Source organism: Phyllostomus hastatus, unplaced genomic scaffold (genome assembly GCF_019186645.2).
Source record: "Phyllostomus hastatus isolate PE091 unplaced genomic scaffold, TTU_PhHast_1.1 phas_scaffold_317, whole genome shotgun sequence".
Classification (NCBI taxonomy): Eukaryota; Metazoa; Chordata; class Mammalia; order Chiroptera; family Phyllostomidae; genus Phyllostomus; species Phyllostomus hastatus.
The window spans coordinates 13,671,698-13,693,911 of record NW_025334023.1 but is presented as its reverse complement, the minus strand read 5'-3'; the positions used below and the strand labels follow the sequence as shown (position 1 = coordinate 13,693,911).

General features: G+C 48.9%; 1 protein-coding gene and 1 pseudogene across 2 annotated transcripts in view; both read left to right on the top strand.

The window, feature by feature from the left end:
* ME3 (malic enzyme 3) overlaps window positions 1-22,214 on the top strand; it is a 189,120-nt gene that overhangs the window by 154,581 nt on the left and 12,325 nt on the right. For both annotated transcript variants that reach the window (XM_045818138.1, XM_045818137.1), the window contains exon 8: window positions 10,859-10,968. In XM_045818138.1, coding sequence (XP_045674094.1) covers window positions 10,859-10,968 — 110 coding nt within the window. The remainder of the gene's footprint in view (window positions 1-10,858; window positions 10,969-22,214) is intronic.
* Window positions 21,094-21,939, top strand: LOC123805302 (annotated as a pseudogene).

Below are 22,214 nucleotides of genomic sequence, written 5' to 3'. Positions count from 1 at the left end.
TTGTTTTTCAATAAGTTGGATAACTGGGGGAAAAAGTCCTAAAACCAAATGATTCCATCAAGATGAGTTATAAGAGAAGTACCTGGATGCATATACACCAAACTGTTAGCTGTGGTCACAGTTGGGGCATGAGATTTTCAGGGATGTTTGCTTGCTGAGCCATTCATTTCTATCCTGTTACATTGTGAGCAGGCATTTCTTTGGTAATTAGAAAAAATAATGCATTTTTTATGAGTTAAGCAGCAATTCTTTCCTAAAGACAGTACCCTGCATTAAAAAATAAGAGTAAAGAAATAAATAAGCAAGCATTCCACCCTTTACTCTCTGGTGAATTGAGTGCTGTGCTAGCCTCGGCTCCTATAAACAACAAAGCAGCTCACAATACCAACTCATTTAACACAACAGTCCTATTAAGTAAGTACAATAACTGTCCTATCCCACCAAATTAGAAGTTCTGGGGAGGGATCTTTGTCTCTGTTGCTCACTGCTGCTTCATCTCAAGCACTCAGAGCAGTGTCTACAGTGTGGATTCTCAACAAACACTTGCTGAAGGAATGCACACTTTACAGATGAAGAAACTGAGGCACAGAGAGGTTAGGGAACTTGTCCAAGGTCACACCTTTAGTAAATGGTGGAGCCAAGTTGTGGGCCCAGGTGCTCCAACTCCAGAACCCACCCTCCAACTTGGATTCACTCTCTTCTGTTCTTTTCACATGAAAGGAACTCCAGACACCTGCTTGACAAATGGGAAGGTCTTACGGAAACTCTCCTACTTGGCATACTCATATCTCCACCCTCCAGTTTGTTCTAGGGCAGGATTAGTGCCCCACCCTGCCTCACCATAAGGGCTGGGGGGCTCTGGAGGGAACAGCCATCAACCCCCATTTTCAAAACTCTAGCTACTGACAGCGAGGAAAGCATCCTCTTTTTTTATTCTTTATTCTTTATTTTTATTAAGATGTAATTGACATGCAACATTGTGTAAGTTTCAGGTATACACATGTTGATTTGATACATTAATATGTTGTAGTATTAGTACCACTATAGTGTTAGCTGACACCTCTATCATGTCACATAATTATTATTTCTTATTTTGTGGTGGAAAAATTCACCAGCATCTAGGTCAGTTGTCTGGCACTTCCTGGTTCCTTCTTCTTAACCACCCAAAGCCAGTGGTCCCTTGACGTTCCATTCACCAGAGCTAGGCACCCCTTGCTAGTCTCTCTACAAACAACTCCCCCCAAAACCCTCAACCCCACCCTGTACAACCTACTCCCAGGAGGGGGTGAGGGAGGAAGCCGAGAGGCTCTTTGGCTTCAAGCTTCTTCTGGTACATTTAAAATGATATAAACAAAGGAAAACCCCCAGGCTTATGGCATCCAGACTACAAAGAAAGTTTCAAGATTTTACTTTAAGTTTAGAAGATAGTAAGAAGCATAGCTATCAGCTCTAAGTCCTGATTACAGCGTTTCAAGGGAGTATTCACATTCTGAGTTCTTCCCAGCAGAAGTGGTCACTGGTCAGTGTTTCATGTGCCCCGAATATCTTCTGTAGCTCAATCTGCATCTCACCTCGAGCTCCACCTGGTCCTCCCCAGGCAGGTTTTTGCATAGTCTTAAAACACCTGAACAAGAAACACCTGCCCATTTGATCCAATCCTCTCACTTTAGAGATAAGGAAACCAAGACAGAGAGAAAATTATCTCCCCACAGTCAGACAATAATAAAAGCATCAGGAAATGAGGGGGGACCTATCCAGTCATTTGCCCTAATTCATGAAACCTTTTCCAAGTTTCCATTCGGCACACATTTACCATGTGCTTTCTCTGTGCAGCCATCGTGTGTCCGGTGCAAAGAGACCTGGCCTAAAGAACTCAGCTCTTCCTGTGATTGTAATACAAGCACATAAAATCATCGTAAAGCAGTTTAAGGTATCCTTGAGTTATTTATTGAACATAGCGATAGGTCAGAAATAAACTTTGTTCTCAAGGAGCTTACAGTCAACTGGAGCAAAAATGAGATACACTCTAAGATGTACGCTGGCCTTGCGTGGATTGAACATGGGCCTAGCTAATGGCCCTGCCTGCAGTGTCTGTCAGTCACAGCTGAGAGGGGGAATCCGAGGTCAGAGGGCCTGGATACGTTGGGTTGGGTTTAAAAGTGATGGCCTTCTGCCTGGGAAAGAGCTAGCAGCTCACTTTTACAGAGCACCTACTCTTTGTCGGACGCTTTACATTTTAGCATCACAGCAACCCTTAGAGATCAAGAATTGAGGCTCAGAAGGGTTAAGTAACTTGTCCAAAATCACCCAGCTAGAAATCAAAAAGAGTTCAACTCACCAGAAACCCATCTGACTTCAAAACCTGAGGCTTGTTTTTACCACAGACCCCCTGCTGCCTGCTCTTCCGGCCTGGCTAGGAAGGCCCCCCACCTCAGCCCCCTCCATGTAAACTTGAATCCTAAAGGAAGCGGCCTGGGCTAGTGTGATAGAAAAAGGTGCTTTGCCGCTGTGGCCTCTACCAAAGGAGAGGGAGGCTCCGAGGGGAGCTGGTGATGCCATGTGGGATATGCGCCACCGGCCATGCCTCAGGTGGGACTCTTCTCTACCACACGATTCCATTTGTTCAGCGATATTCACAGAGCCGGGCACACAGCAGCATGCCTGCTTGGTCTTTAACACAGCGGTATGAAGCTGATTTGTCCCCAGGGCAGGAAAGGGGGTCAGTTAAAGCTCCTTTGTCAGGTGTCCTGCCCTACAGTGGTGAGTGAGACATCTGCCCCCCACCCCAGGACGCTGCCTCCTGCCTGCTTTGATCTAGCCTGTCACCTAACCTGACCTAGTCCTCCCCTTTCTTCCCCTCCCAGACCTTGGCTCACTTTGGTCCCCAAAGCCCACAAACACAGACTGGGTTTTCCAACTTTATTGTCTTTCACCCCTAGCTGACTGTCACAATTCAAGCTAGAATTTGGCCAGTTATATGAGCAAGGGACAGTCTAGACTCTGAGGAGGTTGACACACGATTGTATGACAGACTGTGTGGTCCAGGGAGTATGGTAGTTCACCTGAGTGAGAACATCAAAATGGGCCAAACTAACCAGAGAAGCTTCCTGAAGGACACCAGTGGCCTCGTGACAACTCAAATGCTGATGCTCCCCAACCAGCTAGTGGGTCGGTAGCTGGGAAAAGTGCACAGGCTTTCTGAGCAGAAAGTTGAGGAGTTTCTGTGCTCTAGAGGAAAAACTGAGTGCTGGCCTGTGACCTTGGAGAGGTCAAGAGGTCAGCACATAGCCACCATCACCTTCCCGGCACTGGGGTTTCTGGCGCCATTTGCGTGCTTGCCCAAGAACTCAGACAAACAGGGAAATTGAGGAGGAAATCCACACTGTTCCTGAAGTGTTTTCTGGCCTGGGACTGCTGTCAGAACAGTTACTGAGCGGCCACATTATTCTGGGGTTTTTGCTTAGAAGTCACTGCTTCCTGTGACTGTCTCGTTACTTGACAGGAGTTTCCCCCCCTGGGCCAGAATGCCAGCCACAGGAGCCCGCCAGTCTGGCTGCAGGGCCGGGCTCACCGGGGCAACCTCCCACTGAGGGACCTGGGAAGGGAAGGGCCTCAGGGGTCCACCCTCACCCCCTCCCTCAGCTTCTTTGCCAAGTGGAGCTCCAGCAACCACAGAATCACTTCCAGGAACTGGCAGCCTCTTCCCACCCAGTGTTTGAAATCTCTGCCTTCAATGGCTCTGAAATTTGTGTCCTTCTGACTTACACCTGTTGGCTCTGTTTTTTCCAAGGCCACATAAACAGAACAGTCCTTCATCTTTTTAAAGATAATCATTATGCTTCATTCCACTTGGATCCCTCCCTTTTCAGGCTCAGTATTCCCACTTTCTCCAATCCATGGTTTCCCGTGTTCCCACCTACAGAGCAGTTCTCCCGCCACCCTTGTGGCTCATTTCTGGCCCCTGCCCCTGACAGAGTGACCACTCCACACACAAAGCCATGGAGCTGTGGTGTGAGGGCTCCACATCCGTCCCCTCCCTGAGGCTGTGCAGTCCTAGAGAGAGGGACCATGTCTTCTTCACATGCCACCCGGCCTCTGGCTCCCACCGCCTTGCATCTCCTCAGGATCTCCCCATCATTACTCCTCTTGTCTCTCTCCATACTGGCTCCTTTATCTCACATGCACACTTCCACCTCAAAAATGAATCTACCCTTCTGTCCCACATCCCCCAGCGGCTGTCACCCTCCCTCTACTTCATGGTCACGCTTCTTGACATTTATAATCAATGACATTTCCTCCCCTTCCATTTACCTTCTAACACCCTGCAGAATGGCTCCCTCCCCACCACTGCACTTCTAAGGGCCAACTCCCACAGACACTTCGAGATCCCTATTTCTTAGGACACCTCAGCAGCATCTGACACTTCTGCTCTGCTGGCCCCCCTCCCACCTGCCTGGCTCCCCTGTTCACTTTTCTTTGCTGGACTCCTCCTCCGCCCCTCTGCTCTTTGGACGGAGGTGTCCTTGACTCAGCTCCCTGCTCACTGCACTCGGTCCCCTGAGGACCTCATCCCGTCCCGTGACCTGGACTGCTCACAATGCCCTGAACTCCACGCTCCTCTCTGCTGAGCCTCACGTCGAGTCTGCTGCTCAGGGGCACGTCCCCTTGGGTATCTCGGCTCCTCAGACCCAACCAAGCCTGCCCTTAATGACCACCACCCCCGTGGGCCCTTGCCACAGGGTGTTGCAGCTGCTGCTGTATTTCCTCGTGTCCCCATCAGACAGTGAGTCTCATGTTCTCCTCTGTAATCCAGCAGGAAAGGCAGTACCTGGTTCACCGGGGACACTCAGAAGTGTTTGCTGAATTGAAGTTTTATATCGCGCCTAAGATAGTTCCTGACACAAAGAGTATCCCCTGCGGTATACATCTCTTACACGTTTCTTTAATAAGTAAAACAGAAATATCAATAAATAATCACAATGCAGGACGATATATGTGACAATAGAGATGTGTCCAAAACACCACGGCAGCCCAGCGGCAAGAACTGCTGCTGCCCTAATGGCAGAGACAGCGGTGGGTCAGAGAAACCTAGAAGAGGTGACGTGTCAGCTGGCACTCGCCATCTGAGTGGGAGTTTAGGCACTGGACCAAACTCCTGGAGCTGTGCGACAAGGGCCCACATGGGTGGGGAAGCAGCAGCAGCTGCCAAGGACGTGGGGAGCATTCAGGCTGCAGCCAAAGGGAACACCACCTAAGGAGTCTGAGCATATGCCAGAGGAAGTGGGAGCCCTGTAAGGACGATCAGAATACAAGTGGCACGCACAGGTCTGTGTTTAGAAAGACAGGGAAGCTGGATGGGGGACGGGGGTAAACCTGGAGGAGGTGAGATCTGCTACTATAACATTCTGGCCAGAAGGGCCATTACAGCCTTTCCTGGGAGGGAGGGCCTTGCCCTGCATCCACCCGGCCCACTTGGTCAAGTTCTTCTGCAGAGGGCTGGTTGTGTCTCTCAAGGTGTGCTGCACCGCAGGCGGGAGAGCGGGCAATGCAGCAGGGAAGGTCTCGGTCAAATCAGTTTAGAAACCTCTGGGTTAAACAGGTTTCTCAATGCAGAACTTCTCAGAACTTTTGTACTGTACATTGCCTGTATTGTATGTGACATTCAGAGTTTCCCAAATGGGGTTAGCCACAGAAACTCTTCCTGAGAACCTCTGAAAGGGCTCGAGTTTAATGGAATATGGACAACAGAAACAAAGACCCAGAGCTTCCATGAGTTCTGTCAGCTCTTGTTCCTGGAAGGAAAGCATAAATAAAGGAAATAACTTCACATCAGGTGACAACTGATAGTGTCACTGAGCACTCTGCTGTGGGAGACTTGTTGTGAGTGTTTTGTTGCGGGAAGAGTGGGGTCCTGGGGAAATAGGAGTGGTGGTTTTTAGTCATTCTGTTTGGAGAGAGGCTGAGCAAATTCACCTGCTCCTCCCAGGTCCCTCGTCTTTGTTCAGGCCGGAAAGAGGTCGGGGCCAAGTGTTTGAAAGAATGGCAGGTCCTGACCTATGGAAAGAGAAGCCAGGCCGGCAGCTGCTGGAATATTTTGCTCTTGCCCACGTCCCACATGCAGCATTCAGTTGGCTTGCTGGGAGCACAGGGCGGAACAGCCACCTCAGAATCTCCTTACCCTTGGGAAGCTGCATTCCAGGTGGCAGGTATCCAGCACAAGTGGTCCTGGCCTGGGTCTTGTCACATTGTCACACACAGCCCACTAGAGTTCCCAGGCACAGGTCGCCATTTGCAGGCTTCCTCTTGCCTCAGTGCTAGGGGAAGACAAGGTAAACATCCACCGCCCCCCCCCCCCCCCGCTCCTCCCATCAGCCCTTTGTCTTTAAGTGAGCCCTAGCCTTGGAATGCCTTCTCTGGCTGCTCCAAGGCCATTTCCCAGCAGAGTCCCCAAACTGGAGAAATCTGGGCAGCTCTATGGTGGTTTGGGGAGGTGCTGCTCTCTCCATCGCAGGAATTCTCCCCTGGAGAAACCTCAGATGTTCCTCAGCCCCTGCCAGGGCTTCAGGGTGAAGAGTTCAAAAGTGCAGAAGGGGACAGATAAGCAGCATCCTCCCCGGTGAGCAGTGAATGGTTTCTGGCAGGCAGGAATGTCAGCAATACACTGCCAGTGCTAAAATCGGGAACTTGCCCCGAGCTCTGAGGAGGGGACCTGGGCAGGGACCGCCCTCCCCTCCAAGGGCTCCTGCCGCTGCTCTGCTGTTCCATCGGAGGGGGCTGCCTCGGCCCTACACACTCAGCTGCTCTGGTGTATTTCCTCCCAGAAAGGACCTAAACCACTGACTCCCAAGTGGTTCCTGCCCCGTGTTGCTCTTGCCCAGGATGGTCAGACCTCCCTGCTTTGGAGTGAAGCTCCTAGTGTACCTACTCCAACCCTATGTTAAGTAGCCCGTTCAACTCCTCCGACACGCTCAGAGCAGGAAACTGGGGCCCAGAGAGAGGGGACTTGGAGCTCATGTCAGAGGCAGAGAGAAAACACGGCTGTCCTGTCTCCCAGGGCAGCGTTTTCTCCACCACACGGCACTTCCTTTCTCCTTGGACAAAGAAACCCAACTTTACCGTCTACTTAGTTTTCTTTTACAAATTCCTATCGCCGTGAAAGGTAAACTAAGGGAAGTTCTGCCATCAGGCTCCAGCCCCGCCACTCTCCACCTGCAGCGGAATAAGCAGCAGCTGGGCCAGGAACCCCTGCAGCGCAGGGCTCCTCCAGGACGATTGGAGGGAATAGGTGGAGAGTTCAGGGAGATGCCCAGAAGATAGGAAACACTCAACAAAGTTCAGCTGTTTTTGTTACTGCTGTTATTAGTAGTAGCTTGTTAATGAAGATATGTAAGGCAATTATAATTAACATTTAAATTGGCGTTATGCTAAAAGCTCATTACCTGTATTTGGATATCCATGGAGGAATTGAGGAAACTTTTTTTCACCTAAGCCATTTAAATTTCCACTTTGAAATTTTTGTTCTTGATTGACTTTCAATTAGTTTCACAAGGTGGCAGGCAAACTCACAACACTAAATTTTCACCAGCTCCCTTATACAGGCCTTTTCCTAAAGCATCAATACATGCTTTTGGGTGGGTGGATAGATAGATGGGTGGACTGACGGATGGACTGGTGGGTGGATGGATGATGCTAAGAGAGCAATTGAAGTAACCACCCTTGCTTCAGCCTGGCTAGTGGTCTGAGTTCGTAAAAAGCCTTAAAGGAGGGGCCAAGGAACTGGGAGAAAATGGTGATGGAGCCAAAGGTCTCGGTCTCGGTGGGGACAAAGACCAGATGTAGTGGAGGTGAGGGAGGTGGAAGGGGAGGCTAACGTCAGAGACGGAAATGAGCAGTGGGAGATTCCAGGGGAGGGCTGGTTTCTGGTGAGCAAAGGTCCAGGAAGCATCCATGGGGGGTGGGGGAGGTGTCTCCAGTGGATGTGGTTCTGGAGGTCCTTAAGTCCGAGGAAGTCTAAGAATGCTCAGTCTAGGTTAGTGGAAAGGTGATTCACAAAGCCTTTTATTCAAACCCAAGCAACCTGAATTAATGGGTTTCTCAGCATATTGCTCCCTAAGGAGGTTCTCTTATTATAAAACTGAATAAAATATGAAACAGTAATACCACACTGAACAAAAGTGCTTATTTATAACTCTTGCCTTATTTTTGCCTCAGAGTGGTGTGGTATAAGGTCACGTGTGTGTGTGTATAAGAGAGAGAGAGACTCAGAAAGAAAAAAGAGACCGTGTATCACATTCTTTTGCTGTCTGACCTTTTTGGCATTTTTGCTCCAGGCCAGCTGTGCAGCCACACTGGGAGTCTTGTGAGCATTATATGTAGCAAAATGTCACCAGCTACCAAAGACGTTCTGTTCCCCCTCCCAACCCAAATACTTGAAATTCACACCCTCAACAAAAATTCACAGTAAATTTTGTCTTGGTGAGATTAGTATTATATGTGTACACAAGAAGTTTTATATATCATTTCTCTTCATTATACAAGGAGAAGGGGGCTGGGTGGTGGGTCAGAAGACACAGCGAGCACCTCCCCTAACCCCATCAGCTCTGTGACTGTGAATAAGAATTGTGGCCAGGATGACATGTGTGTTCCGCACTTTACAATTTAAAAGCCACCCTCAGCATTTAGTCCTCGTCCTCAAAACAGCCCACAGAAGTTGGCCAGGCAGATATTATTGTGCCCACTGACAGATGGGGAAACCGAGGCAGAACAGGGACGCGAAATGACTTGTGCAAGATCACTCAATTATATGTGGCAGAGCCAAGCCAAATACACAAGCCTGCAGACCTTAGCCCGGAACTCTTAGCCCTGGCATTTGGTAAGTTACTGCCTCTCCATTTCTGCACCTATAACATGAACCCACCTCCAGGTCCCCCACCAATGGCCCTAACTCACCAGAGTTCTGGAAAGACCAGAGTGGGAGCATTTATTTGCCTTCCTCCTGGCATTTCTACCGTACAGGGTAAGTCATGCACAAAATTATGAGGTTGGATGAAAATGCTTTCTGGGCCATTTCAGTGCTCCTCACCCTCACACAGCTGCCAGCCTCATCAGAGACAGATGCCCCCCAGAGCACAGGGAGCCCACACAGAAGTGTGCACCCCACCCACCTTTTCAGCAAGGTCATAAATCCTTCCCACAGCTGGTCCCAAGCCTCTAGGTCACACCTGGTTGGGAATGGCAGACAGAGCATACCTCTTACCACATGCCCCCAACACTCCATGGTCAGTCAGGGCATTTTTTTCTCAACGAACATGACCTCAGGTACCATCAGTCAGAAATTGACTCATGAGATGAAAGCTTTTTTTGTCCATGGATTAAGTGATTTTTAACAATTCATATCACTCTTGCTTCCGGAAACACAATACAACAAAACTGTCAAACTGGGATCAAAGAGCAAGAACGGAGGGAGTGAGGGGAAGCTGTGAGCAGCAGGGCCAGGCAGAGGGAGCCTCTGGCCAGAGAGCAGACTCCTAGTTCTCACCTTTCTCACAGACAATGTTAACAGCAAAAGTAGGTTATAAATCTTGTCATTTTTCAAGAAATATGAACCTTATCCTGACCTGGAAATCTAGGAGGTGGTTCTAGCATACGAGATTGTAAATAAGACACATCAGGCCGCTTCGTGAGCATGTCCTCACTCCCGAAGGCAGAGTTCGCAGAGCTCTCTAGGCTGTCAGACCCACCTCTCCGCCCGGTGCTTGCTGAAAACGCAAGTTCCAGTGTAGCATGGGGACCACGGCTAATGGTCAGTACTGTATCGTATACTTGGTGCTTGCTAGGAGAGATTTTAAATGTCCTCCCCACTCAAACAAAAGGGTAACTGTGTGAGGTGATGGACATGTCAGTTAGTTCAATTAAGGTGGTCATTTCACGAGGGATAGGTACCACAGTTTGCCATGTATAGTGCGCACCCACTGTGTTGCACACATGATTCACAGGATTATTATACCCATTATTATACCCATGGTACATAATCATTATATCCATGTATAATTCACATCCTTGTTTTTCCCTCAGAAATTTGGACAAAACATTGTTCACTATACGTGACAAAATACGGGTATCTTAAAACATTACATTGTACACCTGAAGTATATGCTATTTCTATTTGTCAATTATACCTCAGTAAAGCTGGAGGGGGGAATGCAGTTTTCTGAGTGCCACCCCAGCTCACTGAGGGAGGTGGGCCTGTGCTCTGCCTTTTAGACTGGTTCTCTGTGCCTACAAGAGGGAGAACACCTCCCTAAGGTGCAAGTACATGACAGTGGCTAAAAGTAGTGAGTGGCCTTTCCCAGCCTTCTTTGCATCTTCTCAAGGAACAATGCCTGACCCCAGAAGACTCCCTAGTGGAGGAACTTGAGGCCTCAAGATCCACCCACAGAGACACAGGGAGGCTGCAGAGGCTCCCCAGGCCTCAGTGCTGGAGAAGCGGGGCTCTCTGCATGCACTTGGGTTTAGAGTGGGATTTCTGCTGGGATGTCAGATGGCCACAGGCCACAGGCCACAGAGAGAGTAGGCCCCATCTCAGCCCTGCCACAGCTCACATTAGAGATCATGGTGGGGGCTCTACTGACCACCAAGCCCAGTGCCCCTACTCTCTCCCTTCCCCATCCTCATCCATAATGAGACAGGCGGAGCCAGGAGTCCAGGGGCCAGCCAGGTGGTAAGAACCCCAGTGACTGAGCCATGCCACGCCTCCTGGCCTGCTGACCTGAGCTTCCCTATTCCCAGAGCAGGCTGGGGTCTGCCGGGGATCAGCCTCAGGAGGTAATCACCCGTTCTTTTCTCTCCCTCCCCACAGGTTTGGAATAAGCTGCCTCATCCAGTTTGAAGATTTTGCCAATGCCAATGCCTTCCGCCTGCTCAACAAATACCGAAATAAGTACTGCATGTTCAACGATGACATCCAAGGTAGGTTTCCACCCCACCCAACAATACCATCAAGGACTGATGCCTTTTAGAGCATCCTTGGACACAAGGCTCACATGGGTGCCCAGGAGGAGGCCTCTCCTAGCTGGTTTGCTACCAACAGCTATTGAAGAAAGAGCATTAAACTTGCATTCAACTCCCATGTGGCTAAATCTTAGCTCTCGAACAAGTCTCTCAACTTTGTTAAGCCTCAGTTTCCTCATCATAAAATAGAGATCATTACTAGTTCAGAAGAAAGTAAAAATTATATGATTTAATATATGAAATAAATGCTAAGCAACACTGTCATTTTCTAGCTAGTTGAACTTGGACAGATGAAGTCTCTGAACCACAGTTTCACTGTATATTCAATGGGGGTAATAACTGCCTTGGAAGATTATTGTGAAAACTTAAAGAGCTAATATATGGAAAATACTAGCATATAAGACTCTTAGACCAAAGCATCTATTGTCATAAAAATGGCCTTCCCCAGCCACAATAACTTGCTTTTGGATTTTCCAAACATAAGCTGTATCCCTGTCAGGGAATGAGAACAATCCCTTCTCTTAACATGGCTGGAATGTATACTACTCAGAAGGATACTCCTGAAAGACATTGGCAAAAGGCCCCCAGAATACTCCAAAAGCCAATGGAGGCATCTTCTAGTTCAGGGTCAACTTGGTTACCTGTTCTATGGACCCAAAATAGCTGAAGGCCCTTGCTTCTTGCTGCAGAGATGCCAGTATGTGAAGCTGGAGTGGAAGAGACTGTCCCTTATGGGGACTGTCTCCCCTGCCCCAAGCACTGTCAGCGAGGGGGTTCGTGAGCTCTTCCTAGTTCTTTATGAAGTCTAATGACATGTGGGTTATTATTTAACAAATGAAGTTTGGCAGGCAAAATCTTTTAAAGCCAAGGAAGCATGTGAGGCAAAAAGACTAAGTTAGTGGGGCCAGGTGTTGACCTTTGGCAGTACAAGATTGGCCAGGCCCCCATTTTGCAGATGAGTTCAAAGAGGTCACAACTTTTCATCACATGAGCTAAGAGGATTCAACCCCAGGTAATAATAACTGAGGTTTAGAGTTGCATATTTATTTTCCATCAGGCACCGTTGTAATTCTCACGTGAGGATTAAAAGCACACTACACATGCACTCCTATAAAAAGTTATCATTTCTGTATTATAAATGAAGAAAGCAAGGCTTAGAGAGAGTAACTTATATAGCCAGTAAGCAGAAAGTTGCATTTGGACTTTAAATTCCAAGTTCATTATCACTCGCCATACTGTTCCCAGTTCTGATGCTCCTACTGTAATACCAAATGCCTCTTTCTTTCCAGTGGTCCACATTAAGGGCTAAAGAAATGTGATAAGTAGTTTGTTTGTTTGTCTTGTATTGGTTGTAAATTTTCAAGAGAATGAATAGCACAGGTAGACAAATTTTAGATAATCAAGATAAAAATATATGACTTCAGCCATTCAGCCCTGACCATGGCTCAGCTGGTTGGAGTTTCATCCCATAACCAAAGGCTGCGGTGCGGGTGCAGTCCTGGTCCAGGAGTGTAGGACCCACAGTCCGGGCATGTACGGAGGCAACAAATCACTGCTTCTCTCTCACATCAGTGTTTCTCTGTCTCCTCCCTCGATCTCTGAAAGCAATAATCACACACACAAGAAAATGTCCTCAGGTGAGGATTAAAAAAAAAAAGAAAATACACAATTTCAGTACCTGAAGAGTGGGTGCCCAGAGAGGGAAACCTGGGGAGGGAAAGCTGACACGTGACAACATCCAAGCCTATCACCATTCTGTTCCCCCAGCCCTGATGCAGGGGCCTGGGACCTGCATCGGAGTCCAGGGGCACTGGTTGGGGGAGGAGGCATTCGCTCACTGCACCCTGGAGGAAACACCTGCCAGCTAGCCCCTGACCGGCTGCTCCGTCATGACACTCGCCCATGAGTCAGCAGCAGGACAGCCACCCCCCTGAGCCCACTGGGCTGCCAAGGCCGGAGGGCGGAGTTGGAAAACAAGGCCCTGTGGGCAGCACACCTGGTGCACAGACTCCAGATGTGCAGACACAGGCATGAGTTTACACTCATAAACACAGGCAGGGGACGCATCCAGGTCCTTCAGTCCATCTGCCCCCACACCGCTGCCAAACACACTATGAAGACAGAGCTGTGGATGTCGACCCCCTCTTTGTGAGAAAGTTCTCACTCCCATGCTGGATGTATGAGGCCTGCTCGTGCCCTGCTCCACCCCCACTAATTCTCTCTCAGTCCTCTGGCCCCCAGCCCGGTCAGTTCTCTCTGCATGTGAAAGTTCTGCTCCTCAGCTTGAGACACGTTCCCCATCACCTGTGCCCAAGACACTAACTCCTACTCACCCTCAAAGACCCAGCTCAAAGGTTTCCCATCCCGGGGAAGGCCTCACCTCAGCCCCCACTTCCCCAGTCTGGTTTGGATACCCACCAGATGGTGCGGCCCTCTGTGCTCCCATCAGTTTTCTTACTTCACTGTCCCCCAAATTCCTCATTGGGTTGTTGGTCTCCCCAAGAGATGATAAGCTTTCAGAGACAGGAGCCATGTCTCATTCTCATTCTCCCAGCTCCCAGCACAGTGCCCATTGCATTGTAGATGCCTCATAAATGTCTGAAGAATGAATGAATGAGGTCTACATGTGCAAACTGACATTCTCATAAGCACCCCACCCATCCGTGTGTGTCAATCCCACAGGCACTTCGTGATAAGATCCTGAACACACCGCATGTCTCAGAATCTCCTTCCCAGGGAACCAAGTGGGGTGGTACCAAATAAGAACATTTTGTACAGATGTAGAACTCCAGGTTTGAAAAGTGTTTTCATTCACCTGGTCTCATAACTTCCTTGTAAAACCCACTCCCCCTTGTGGGAGGACAGATATTACTGTCTTGTGTCACTGATGAGGAAACTGAGGTTCAAGGTTAAGTTTTGCTCCAGGTCACATAGACAGACAGTCACAAAGCTGGGACTAGCTACTTCTGGTTAATAATAACTGGGACCTAGTTATTTCTGACTGTGAACTCTCCACGACATCAGGTTGCCTCTTCTCCTTTGTGGATGGGGTGGTATGGCGAGTCTTCTTACTGAGGGTTAAACTGCAGACCCCACGTGAGTGGGGGGTGGGGGGGTCCCTGCCCTCCAGTATCCTACCACTTCCTACCTTTCTCACTGCCTTCTCTAACTCCCAGAATTACAGACCCAAAGATGAAGCCTAGGGTGGGAAGGGTCTCACCCACGTCACCAGCTGGTTAGCGATGGCTCCAGGACCAGAAGCCAGCAATGGGCATTCTCATTGCTAAGTGGGCAATTAGAAGACTGGTGAGGAGTTCCAGGGCTAAGGGGCAACATGGAAGATTAAGCTCATGCTAGAATTACCTCCCAATACAAAGTACACAGAAATTAAACGTAAGATTACACAGCCTTGCTCAGAAATGGAAAAGGCAGGCCTGTGCGCACAGCACTGGAGAGGGTTGGGGGAAGGGAGAGAGCATTCACAGTGGTGAGCAGAAACTAAAACCATGCCACATGTGGCAGCTGGGGACACCCCAGCAGGACCAGTGGTCAGAATCCCACAAAGGTGGGGGGCTGGAATCAGGCTGCCCAACTGAAAATGAGACTGGGCCGTACTGCCTGCCCTGAACATCAGCCCCCCTCGTGACCTCAGTCAAACAAGGAAAGACACGACTAAAGGCCTCAGGACCCCACCAGACTGAGCCCCATGAGGGCAGGCCATGCCTGGGCCGAACGGAGCTCGGGCACACGATTTGAAGTGTCCCTCAGCCAGCCTGCCTGTAACACACACACTCCTGGGGATCACCGATCCCACAGGGCCTGCCAAGGGCAGGGCCTCTGGAGCCCCAGCCAGAAGGGTGACCACGTGCCCCTTGGGGCTGCCCACAGTCTCCTGCCCCCCCAGCTCACACTCATGGAAAGCTTCTGCACCCCAGGCTGGTTCTCGGTGAACTGGCAGGCTACACTGACTCATTGCTGGCAGCCTCTGCAGGAATTTTGGAAAAGGCAGAGGCTCAGGTGACTTTGTTGTTTCAGCTGGGACCACAGAAGCCTCCCTGCTCTTAGGGGAGGGGAGAGACCTGGAGGGGGAAGGGCAATGGCAATGGCCATGCTGGAGGCCGGGTCTGCCATGTCCTTCCAGAGGAGCAGGTCCAGGACACCGCTGGCCTACTAACCATGGGTCCCCAGCCTCCCCTCATAGCTGCCCACAGGGGAGCAGCTGGAAGACCAGCTGGCTTGTCCGCTCCAGAGCTTCCTCCTACCCTTCCAACCTTCCCCAGACCTGCATTTCCAGTAGTCCTACCACATCTCTAGGGGCAGATGGCCCCTCAGAGTGCCTGTGCGGTATGTCAGGCCATTGTCACACCCTCACACTTTTAGGTTTTCAAGTTTTCATTTGTGAGTCATAGAGCTTAACAGCCAGACATTAGATTGAGATACGCCTAGGTCTGAATTCCCACTTTTCTGCTTGTGGCTTTAGCCAAATGGCTTAAATCCTCACAGCCTTCCTCCCTTTATCTGTAAAGTGGATATGGGAATGGCAGCTACAACTGCTCATCAGCCAGCACTGCCAGCATGACCAGGATGCTTTTATGAAACCATTCTCTGTGCTGGTCGCTGTGGCCTGTGCCACTTCATGGTTAAGTGTTCCTGTTGTATCATCGCCCCTGTTTGTGGCATCCAGGTTGTTGTAAGGACTGTAGTGATGTGTAGGAAGGGACAGGCACAGAATGGGACTCAGCACTGGTACCTAACACTAGGACCTCTCATGCATAGTGGACTCCTGACAATAGGCCTGGAAAGGAGGAAGGGAGGAGAGCTAAGACAGAGAGGTTGTGGGGGAGGTTTGGACGGGGCCCAGTGTGAGCACAGGACCAGGGGAGCCTGAGGAGGAAGGAGTCTGGGCTCTACCTCTGCTCTCTCCAATTCCAACATACACCCTTGCAGCCCAGGAAATTACTCACATTTCTGTGAATTCTTGGCCAATGCTGTGATTTTAGATGTGCTGGTCCGTGTGCCTAGAACTCTTTTCTGCTCTTGGCTAATTTCTCTTTGTCCTTAAAGACTCAAGCCTCACCTCCCCCCATGTTCTGCACTTAGGGCCAAGCCTGTCCCCATCTTTCCCCAGGGCCCCAAAGAAAGTGACACTGGGCTATGGTCACCCACTTTGCAGAATGCTTCAAAGCACTGCAGGGCTCAGATGCCCCAGTAGGAGGGGCGCAGAAGGGGAGAATGGCCCATATCTGAAGACTTTGTTCATCGGTTTGTCCTGTTTGTGAGAGGTTGGGGTTATTTCTGGCTGTTGGGGGTCTGCTGCCCCCTTTCCCACCCCCCACCACACAAGCTGAGCAGCAGGTACTGGACATTCCATTCTCTCTTCCCCACACCGAAACTACCGCTGGTGTCTTCACCCTGATCTCTCTCCACTCCCCAAAATCTTCCTTTTCCCCAAGTCCTGTGTTCTGAGGCTGCCCCAGCCCCGAGGGTCTCGTGGGCTTGTGCATCTGATCCTGGCTCCTCTGCGACAAAAACCCCTTCACCCATGAAGCCTGCTGATTCAATTAATCTCCTAAGCAAAGAAGGTGGTAATTCCCTCTGGTTCCTTCCAAACTGTGGCTAAATAAGCCTAACCCCACCTTTGCCATAACCAGAAATGCATTCTAGAGGGTCCAAGGGCTCTAGAAAATTCCCTTCAAGACGCAGAAATAGGGTTGAAGCAGTCAAAGAAGGCCTTTGCTTTATATCCAATCAGGAGAACCTGAGTTTTCTGAACACTTATGCTGTGAACTGCCTGTGAACAAAACCGATTCCTTCATCTTTATGTTATGCACACAGGCCTAGTGGGCAAGGCCCCAGAACCAGCACTCACTTGCTAATGAACAAACGAATGGTGCTAATTCTGTGGCTCGTGGGAGCGCACCTGGCCTTGCAGTAGAGGATGCCCAGCTCCCCATGGTCCCAGGCCTCCAAAGCCACCTCAGCCAGACACCCCCACAGAGCCTAACTTCCTATCCTTCTCACAGCCTGGCATCACCTGATAAATGGCTCCTTCTTTCCCTTTTCTCCAGTAATCTGTTCAGCATGGAAACTCCTTTAACTTTGTCAGGTGTGACTACTAAAAGCAGGAGAGAAACCACATTTTCAGCTTGTCCTTTTGTGCATTTCCCAAGCCTACAACCTGCACAGGATATGTAATTATGGAAAGCTCTCTCTGAAAAGGAAAATTTGTTTTTCTTTTGTCATGAATAAGGAAGAACCAGTCATGCTCTCTGCTGCCTGTAGCCTTTATGGGCACAGCCCTATTCTAACATCCTTGGACCCCTGGGCTATTCTGGGGGCGGTGGGGGCAAGGGGTAGTTTCCTCCAAAAAATGAAGCAGCTTCCTTTCTCTCCATTTTTAAATTCCTAACATGTTACCCAAGAGTCCCCCAGAATGAAACTTAGTGGTGGACATAACTTTATTGGCCATACTTTATTATATGGGGTTAAGAACTGCTGTGTATCCCCTTGAGTTCTGGTCAGTATTAGAACAACCTGACTTCAGAGGAAGATCCAGAAAGTTGATCATGAAGAAGTAGCCAGTGAGTGTGGGGTTCCAGAAGCCAAATGCCGAGAGTTTCCCAAATGAAAAGTGAACAAGAGTATCAAATGCTGCTGAGAGGTCAAGGACAAGGAGGACTGAGGCCTGACCACTAAATTTGGCAAGGTGGAGGTGCCGATGACTTGTCAAGAGGTGGGGACAGTCACTTGATTGGATTGGAGTTCAGGAAGCCCAAAAGGAAAGGAAACAGAGGCAATGAATAGATTCAGCCCTTTAAAAGAGTTTGGCTCTAAAGGGAAGTGGGAAATAGGGTGGAAACTACATAGCCTCAAGAGAAGGCTTTTTTAGGATAGGAGCTTTGGGACACATTTGTATGCTGATGGCAGTGATCCAGTAGAGAGGGAGGAGTTGAGGATGCAGAAAAAAAGGGAAGAGAACTGCAAGACAAATCCCTTGAGTGGGCAGAAATGACAGGGCCCAGCCTTACACACCTGAGGGCAGCTTAGCCAGGGGCAGGGACAGTGCCCCAGCTGTGAGAGGGGGAAAGGCAAGGGTGCACGTGTGGACTGGGGGCAGAGGGCACACAGACTCGGTGGTGAGAGGGCTCACAAGTGCTCTCCTGGTCATTTCCTTCTTCTTTGAACCTCACTTTCCACTTCAAAAAGGGGAACACAGGGAGACAACAGCATCTGCTTCACAGTTGCTGTGAATGTTCAGTGAACACACGCAGGTGAGCACACACAGCCCAGAGCCATGGCCACAGTGAGAATGACCATTGAATGGCAGTTGCCCTATATCCTTACTGGAATTTTCAACTCTTTTCTATCAGAGTTCCCATTGGTTTGTGTTCTCCATTTCTTCCAAAGGCACCACTGAAAATGTACAACTACTGCCTAAATCCACTTCCCTCTGCCTCCACTACCACCTGCCCCTCCATAAATCTCCCCTGGGAAATCCCATAAATGCCGCTCCTGCCACCTTCATCTTTAGAGTCGGAAAAGGCCATCTGAGCTGCATAGGCAGTGGAACGCTAGAAGTAGCACCCAGGGTTCCCTGCTTCGCTTCCAACTGGGTGATGGACAGGGGCAAGCCACTGCTCCCTCTGACCCCAGTTTCCTTTTCTGTGCAATCGTTGGATGTCATGCTCTCCAATCCCTTCCAGCACTGAATTTCAGCACCAAATTATTAACCTTCCCTTAATAAACCATTCCTGTATTTTACAGGTAAGCCATTATTCAACCTGCAGGTTCTAACCACGAAGATATTTCACACCCAAACCAGAAAAGAAACATCAAGTGTACAACGCCTTTGGTAGCTTCACTCATGAAATATCTTTGGCGCCATCTGATGGCAGATGCTTTGTACAGCTCCTCCTCTCAGGAGGGAGAAAGCGGTCCTAAAATAGAATCCGATGAACAGAAAACTCCCTCTCTTGTCCAATGGAAGGAATCTAATACTTCACCTAGAGAAGCCATCTCCTTCAGTAGGTCTCAGACTTAAATGGGCATATAATTCGTCTGGAGATCTTTTGGATGGCATACGCTGACTTGGTAGAGCATGTGAAAATGGGTTTTTAGATGCAAAGAGATGGGTGAGGTTGTTTTGAGGGAGATGGAAAAATGGGGAATAGCCACCACAATAAGTGGACTTTGAGAAAATGATGGACAAAAAGGGTATTTGGGGGTTTGGGAGGAGGGCCACACCATACAAATCTCACCACCTCTGTTGTTAATTTAAGTGACTATTTAAACTGCTTGTTGATGCTTTCTTGGTTGTCAGGTTGGTGTTCCTTTTTTTTTTAATCCTCACCCAAGGATATGTTTATTGATTTTTAAAGAGGGGGGAAGGGAGAGAGGAAGATAGAGGAAAACATCGATGGTAGAGGGAAGCATTGATCAGTCGCCTTCCATATCTGCCCTGACCAGGAATTGAACCTACCCACTTTTGGTGTATAGGACAATGCTGCAATCAGTTAAGCCAACCAGCCATGGCAAGTTGGTGTTACATTTAAATGCAGTACAGAGATGAGCCTGGCCATGACAGAGCCTGGCTTTATTCAGGTTAGACAAAAAGTAGATTCAGGAAGAAAGAGTACCTGGGGAAAGTAGAGAATGCATGGCAGAGGAGATCATTTGGACTGAATCATAAGGAATAAATAATGGACCGTTGAAGGTCCTATGGATGGTGGGAACAGCTGGGGCAAAATACAGTTGTGGAAAATAGAAGTGGCCTCCTGGGGAATGGTGACAACTGATGCACAGAGTACACGCAGAGTAACGAAGCTGCAAAGGCAGGTTAACACTGACAGTAAACTTTTCTACGTGTAAACTAACAAAAAGAGCATCATGAACAACTTCTTTATGACAGTCATCACACACCCGTAATCATTTAATAGCTTCTTTCTTTCCGAAGCAGGAATGAACCCATTTTGTTACCAATGATATCCTCAGTACCCCAGAGGCTGGTGCATAACTGATCCTAAGTAAATAAATGAATTAATGCAATGGTTTTGAAAAAATGACCTCTAGCTACTGATTATGCTATAGTTATTTGTGCCCCAGCCTTGGTAAACTGGGGTTTTCCGAGTACAGGGACCATGTTTGATTCACCCCTGTTGTCTGCAGTGCCCAGCATGGTGCTTTTACCCGTAGGCCCTCAGTGAGTGCATGCTGGGCCCCTTAGGGACCCTCAGACAATCCTAGGAAGCTTCAGTGGTCCTCAGCCCTGGCCCTGGGACCCTGCTGACATTTCAGCAGTCCCTCCAGGTCACAGCTATGTGAAGGCTGGAGAGCCTGCACCTCATCTTCTGAGGAGTATGTTCCTGCATTCTGATGGCCACAGCCTCAGAAGGTATATTTACTAGGCTCTAACCGTTTGCTGAGCTGCCTACCTCAGCCTACCACATAGCCTCTAAGTTAGGAGCAAATCCCACCCATGTTCTGAGAGAAGGTCTCACCCCAGAGCTATCAAAAAACAATCCCCCTGGAAAACAGAAAACAGAAAATTCACTCACATTTCCACCCTGCAACCCTTAGTATTTTGTAGTTCCTTCCAGATTTTCTGTGTGTATCCTTTTTACAATTAGAATCATGATGTATAATCTATCCTCCTTCCTACTAACCCAGTGAAGCATAGTTCATTGATTAAGAGCACAAGCCCTAAAGCACAGGTGGCAAACACAAGACCCATGGGACGAATCTGGCCCCCTACCTTGTTTTATCCATCCCGGCACCTTGTTGCTACTGGGCAGCAGTGCTGAGCTCTCACTTAACTGTTAAGGAGTAGTTACATGTATACAGTCCTAAAGTTACATTCGTGAGGCAACCGTGAGACTGATGTGGCCCCTGGTGAATATGAGTTTGACACCCCTGCCCTAGAGCCTGCTGCCCTAGGTTCAATGCCTCATTCTGCGTGTGATCCTGGACAATTCAGCAAACTGCTCTGTATCTCATTTTCCCAGTCTGTAAAAGGGGACAATAATAGGATTAGCTAAATGTCTGTACATTAAGACTTATAAAGGGGGCTCACGGTCAGGAGCCAAGATGACAGAGGTGGCAAGAGTATCCTTGAGGCGCCCGCTCCCGGCCTCAGCCTTGGTGGCACCTGCCCGCAGGCCTGCTCAAGGGCCCCCAACAGCTTCAGCCGCAGCTCTTGGACTCAAGAAATTTGCCATATACTTTTGGGACCCAGACAAGACTGGGGATAAACTTCATGAGCAAACTTATGAAATTCATTTGAATAAAAACGGCCCTATGGTGTTGGATGCTTTCATCAAGAGTGAGAATGAAACTGATTCTGCCCTGACCTTCGAAAGGCCATGCAGAGAAGGCATCTGTGGCTCCTGTGCAATGACATCAGCGGAGGCAACACTCTGGCTTGCACCGAAGGACAGACACCAACTTCAACAAAGTCTCAAAAACCTACCCTCCTCCACATATGCATGCGATGAACGATCTTGTTCCTGATTTAAGCAACGTCTATGCTCAGTCCAAATCCATTAAGCTTTATTTGAAGAAGATGCATGCCAGGAAGGCAAACAGCAGTGTCTGTAGTCCATAGAAGATCGAGAGAAACTGGATGGGCTGACCAAGTGCGTCCTCTGTGTCCCCTGCAGCACCAGCAGCCCCAGCTGCTGGTGAGATGGAGGCAAATATTTGGGGCCTGCGGTACTTATGCAGGCCTGTCACTGGATGATTGACTCCAGAGCCCACTTCACAGAGGAGCTCCTGGCCGAGCCACAAGACCCCTGCTCTCTGTATCGCTGCTACACCACATCATGAACTGCACAAGGATCTGACCCAAGGGGGCTGAATCCAGGGAAAGCTATTGCCAAAATTAAGAAAATGATGGCAACCTATTAATACAAGGGAAAGACAACTTCAGCTTAATTGTTCTCATGCTAAACGTGACTTGTGATCAGCTCAGCTGAACATGATTTACATCTAATTTGAGTTCCTCCCAGGGTCTTCATTTTCCATAAATATAGCATGTATAATAAAAATTTTAAGAAATAAAAAAGACATAAAACAGAACAATATACTAACTTCAAAGCATTTTCTAAGTAGCTGCACCATCTTTATAATGATCATTTTTAGTGGCTGCAGTATGGTCTACTGAGTGTCTACTCTAGCTCATTTACTTAACCATTACTCCTTTTTTACAT